Source organism: Amblyomma americanum, chromosome 4 (assembly GCF_052857255.1).
Source record: "Amblyomma americanum isolate KBUSLIRL-KWMA chromosome 4, ASM5285725v1, whole genome shotgun sequence".
Lineage (NCBI taxonomy): Eukaryota > Metazoa > Arthropoda > Arachnida > Ixodida > Ixodidae > Amblyomma > Amblyomma americanum.
Genome location: NC_135500.1, coordinates 162571720 through 162576921, shown reverse-complemented (window position 1 = coordinate 162576921; position 5202 = coordinate 162571720). Strand labels below are relative to the sequence as shown.

Here is a 5202-nt window from a genome sequence, read left to right as displayed (position 1 = left end):
CCATTGCTCATTTCTGAACGGAGGTTCGAAGGCATTCCCTTTTCCAGGTAGCATTTTTAGCCCAGTCTTACTGAATTTTCTTACTATATGCCAGGGCAACACATCATATTTCCGGATTTCTTTTGCGCCTCCTCCGGCGTAGCCATCTGTCAGAGTAGCCGTGTGCCGTTCGTAATGTCACCACGCTGGCAGGATGTGACCCCCGACTGGCCAATGAGAAAGAACGGGCCCTGTTCACTATGCAGCTAATACAATGCTATTTAAGGTTATGTGATGTTGGTTTTGTTGCCTGTGGCTATGGGAAAGAGCAACCTCAAGAAAGCCTTACGTCCTGTGGCAGGTTTCCGCATTGCCAAGCACTCTGATACAATGCTTTCTCCTTAATCTGTTTCCGGGAAATTGAACGGCTTCAAATACAGCTTCAAGAGAATTTGGCTTGTGGATACCGGCAGCATGATGTGAAGGTCCCTCCAGTTTGTTTTTTTCTCGTGCTTGAAGTTTCCTTTTCTCTTACCTTCCTTCTCACCTATTTCTCATAGGCGCTGCCATATTGGAGAAGTGGAGACTGGTGTGGTGACGTACGCCATGCTGGCTGGGGCTGTCGGCTTTTTTATTAATTGGTTTTTGGGGAAAGGAAATGGCGCAGTGTCTGTCTCATGTAACGTTGGACACCTGAACCGCGCCGTATGGGAAGGGATAAAAAAGGGAGTGAAAGAAGACAAGAAGAAAGGGGAGCCGTAGTGGAGGGCCCAGGAACAACCCCGTGCACCTGGGGACCTCCAACGCACACTGACATCGCACAGCTCAAAATTCGTTTTTGGGGAAAGGAAATAGCGGAGCACCCGTCTCACATATCGGCGGACAGCTGAACCACGCCGTAAAGGAAGGCTGTCGGCTGCAGCTGCGTTTTCTGAGCATGAGCAACCGTTGGCTGCACTGTGTAATCCAGTCATTTTATATTTTTTTTCACATGCTGAGCGCTTGTGTTCATGAGAATATGGATTTAAAATCGTTCCCGCGGCTTCTGCAAATCCTAAACTTGACTGCTGTCCCTGGCTTGGCAAGTCCCTGTTCCCACCATTATTTGTGTGCGACAAGCTACAATCGCGTATCGTAAATAAACGAATCGGGGGGAATAGAGAGTTGATCGCGGTGTTGAAACACTAGAGCAGAAATTACGTCATGACATGACGGTAGTACCTTGTCCGCATTTTATACGGCGCAGCGAATACAAATTAACATTATGAATGGAAGGAAAGAGCGTGCTTTTTCTATACTTTGAAATAACTGTGTCATTCCGCCTCGTCGAAAAGAATATCTTCTGTGCATAAAGGCCACGAAAATTTCCTGGAACTTCGTAAACAAAGCGTGCACTATACAATGGCTTATGATAGTTATCAATGGGATGGTTCCTGAAGTATTTTTTTATATGCGGCTATTCGCGACTGCCTGAAGAGAACTACATTGTGCTTACAGGTGCCATTTATGGGAGTCCAAGGCGACCTAGTGAGTCTGCGACGGCTGGCGCATTGCGAATTTTTCTTTTCGCATTTCCTTCGTATAAATCTGAATAGATAAGCATGTTGCTTCCGGTGGAAAATCTGGAGCTTGTGAATATTACCGAAGGATCATTATTGGATAGGACGCTCTAAATTCGCAAAACAAAACAAAACTGGTTTTTCAGCTTAGCACAGCCCGCCGCTCGGCTACCCCACCAGCCAGCAAGAGGAGGAAATGACTGTCTCCCGGCGAGCCGCTGTTTCTCTCCTCACCTGTGAAAGCGGTCTGGACGCCAGAGTCGGCGCTCCATAAATGCCAAGACCCGGCCATTTCAGTGAAACATGGCATGGGGGTCACGTGGGTCCTTTCATTTGGCGCTAGATATGCGTCAAAAGTCGCATTATTTCAAACTATTCGCGAAAAAGCGATACACTTTCAGAAATTTAATTCATTGTGAATGCTCAAGAAAATGAGCAATGGACAGACAAGATTATGGCACTGTTGGTCTGGTCTCATGCTGCAATAATGCAGAACGCATGGCATAATTTTTATTGTTACATCGAAGGGAGGACATGGTTCCTCCGGAACCATGAGCTTTATATCAATGCTCAAATTCTAATGACATGTTACTAGTGCCAAGTTCACGAATGATTATAGTGGATATAGTGCAACATGCAAAAACCACAGGAGCGCTTAAAACAGGATAACGGGCCAATTTGCAGATAGCATGACAAATAATGGCAAGAAAAAAATGGCGACATTTAGACAGCCATAACTCCTGTCTTTATTTCTGCCTTCACATTTTTGCTTTGCAGAAGTGCCATAAAGCAACAGAAATGTTCCACGGCACTTCATACTGTATGCTAGCTAGAGAAGATTCAGAGCTTAAGCATGGTGGAAGTACATAATGCGTGCATTACGGGATCTGTTATTGCAAAATACCCGGGAGCATTGCTATGACTGTAGAATATATAAAATTTTCGGGATCCTGAATGCAATAAGCTGGAATATTAAATAAATATAAACGTCACCCTCTTAGCAGAATACATTAGGTCTACGTGAAGACGGTGAATAGGCAGTGAAGCGAAAGTACCGGGAGTGTGTTGAGCGCCGGTCATCCCAGCCTAAGGAAACATCGAACACTTGTCCTTAGGGTTCATAGGGGAGTCCGGCTCGCAACCGAAAGCACGCGCAAAGTCCGAACTATGTCGATGCGGTGTGTTGCAGAGCAGAGGCCCATCAACCTCGCCACAGAGTAGGTAGCACGCAGCAAAGTAGGGCAGCTGGGAACTAAGGATGGGCGGAATGTCTCCTGTGAAGGCGCTGAGGTTGGCGTCTTTGCTCCACTTCCGGAAGAGTGCAGACACTATGGGCACGGCAGCCACGGCTCCCTGGGTTAAACGCAACAGAACTCAGATCGGCACACACACTGAGACACTCGTTACATAAGTAGGCATATGTCTAGACGCACTCAATGTGCTTGCCTAAAGATAAGTGAATACAACGCAGAAGAAATACCGATGTAGCCAGTGGGATCAAAACCTACGGCCTGCAAATTTCACCTGCAGTGCGCTTATCAAGTGAGGTAGCAACTAACATGAATACGGCCGAAAGTAGAAGATGGACAGCCGCCGCTGTAGCACAGTTTGTAGAGCACCGTATGGAAAGGTACGAAGGTCGCGAGGTCGGATTCGATTATCTTTGAACTACCGTTAGCCATAAAGTAAACTATCTTTAGACATAATGAAATTATTTACTACTGATTAGCGCCACGTACTAGAACAAAAATATATAAATATTCCCCTATGCTCTTCAGGGAAATGCAATCAGAAATTCGGCGGTGAGTAAGGTGGCATCTATTAACTCATCCGCAGGCTTTTCCCTTCCAACTCTCTAAATAGGCTTTATAAACATGTAGTGAATTGCAGAGAGTTTTCGTAGCTTATCCTGCAATCGTTTTCATTAGAATCCTATCACTTTTCTTGTGGAACATTATCGCCTGTGTACAGTACTCAGACACCATTCGTAGCAACCTTGCGTGTGCTTTATACACTTACTATACACAGCCCATGCATCAGCACTGCCATTTAGGCTATGTTTCGACTAAATTGCACGTATCTCCAGCGTAAGCTTCTGTACTGAAATTGTCTGTTGATCATATCGTCCGCAAGAAATGGGTTCCTCAATCTTGTGGCTTTCAGATATCCACAGACATTGAAGAAAGGAGTCCTACGTCGGGTGCGTTTAAGCACTGTGTGTGTGTGGCAAATGAATACCAAATAACGTGTTTTCTCTATCTGTACTGCAGAGTTCCTGTAACCATTGGTGACACAGGCGTGGCGCACGATGCCGCATTCTTGCTTTGAACGCCCGAAAGATTGAACACCTTTAGGGAAGAGGGGAGCATAAGGGCACCACTATTGCATCGCGAAATTTAATGCTCACGAAATATTAGTAAATTGCGACATAAGCCAATTTAGCGAATATTAAGTTCTTCAATAATAAGCTGATTATAGCATGTAGCGCGGATGACGTGGCATGACATCATTACCTGGAGGTCGAGGTTTGGTCTCTCGGGCTTCGACGATAGACAGCGTTGGTTTCGCTCGTAGACTTCGGCAGGTTGCCTGGCGACCATGTCGACGTGGTCGTAAAACAGCGTCGCGGCGAGCGACGTCCCAAGGCCTCCCAGAATCATTCCTAGGTGGGCGTCTTCAGCGTAGAATGGAAGCCTGAGATGATGCAGCATCATTGTGAAGTTCTTGAACCTCCTGAAAAACTGTGCGCCGGAACCAAGGAGCAAGGAAGAATCGTTGTCGACTAACCCAGAGAAGTAATTCCTTATGCGAATCCAATTTTCCAAGGGCTTTTCTGTCAAGGTCGGGTACCCTTTGTACAAAGCAGGGTACCCGGACGGAGTGGATCTGCTGAGAATTTCGAAAGCCTCTTCGAAAACATCTGCCCGTACTGAAAAAGCTTCGTACGAACTCCTATTCTTGCCTTTGAGGTCGCTGGAGAATGCGGTCACCAACTTCGGATATTCGCGACGCATACTTTCAGCGAGGTTGATGACCTTCTTCAGCTCTTTGTACAGACCCATTGTCAGAAACTGGTTGTTCACTGCGTAACCGAACAAAACGTAAACATTGTACAAGCAGAAGTCACGCAGTGACTTCACGGCTTTGTCTTTGCTTCGGTAGTAGCTAATCTGAATGTCACCGTTGGTGAATTCCAATAGGTTTTGTACACTCAGAGTTTCGATTATGTCGTTCATAGTGTCTTCGCCGAGGTTTTTGTGCATTGCGAAGACGTCCGTAAAGTACTTCACGTTCTGAATGCTCAGGCCTCTGTAAAACGCTAGTGTGTCGCTCGTGTAGCGTTGCAGAACCATGTCCCACCTGTGTCCGAAAAAATAAAAGAACAGCACCATTATGAAATTTCAAGTTGGGTCAATAGAGCGATGTTTAGAAATTGTAAAGAAGCGGCAATGAACTCTTGTCAGAAAGCTGTGGGAACCCTGAATATTGCTTTATTTTTGAGTATATATCTAATGATTCAACACGGATGGCGCGCCTGCGAGCATGCGATACGAGTGTCACAGGCAGCTTCCCTGCAACGAAACTTAACGGCGGCCTTGTATAGTCGGGATAAGCGAATAGTGGGCATATGCACAAAAGCAAAAGCGAGCTCAAGAAAAAAAGT

General features: G+C 46.0%; 1 protein-coding gene across 1 annotated transcript; it reads right to left on the bottom strand.

Moving 5' to 3' along the window:
• Positions 1-2459: 2459 nt before the first annotated feature.
• On the bottom strand, positions 2460-4883 carry LOC144130429 (uncharacterized). Its single transcript, XM_077664350.1, has 2 exons — positions 4052-4883; positions 2460-2891 (listed from the first exon to the last, which is right to left on the bottom strand). The coding sequence occupies exons 1-2, from the start codon at positions 4799-4801 to the stop codon at positions 2625-2627; spliced, it is 1017 nt and encodes a 338-aa protein (XP_077520476.1). The 5' UTR covers positions 4802-4883; the 3' UTR covers positions 2460-2624.
• Positions 4884-5202: the final 319 nt, after the last annotated feature.

Excerpts from the sequence above, each read along its gene's own strand:
- LOC144130429 (XM_077664350.1), bottom strand. The coding sequence starts at position 4,801 with ATGCACAAAAACCTCGGCGAAGACACTATGAACGACATAATCGAAACT. Across the intron at positions 2,892-4,051 it reads GACCAAACCTCGACCTCCAG|GGAGCCGTGGCTGCCGTGCC; the intron begins GTAATGATGTCA and ends CGTTTAACCCAG.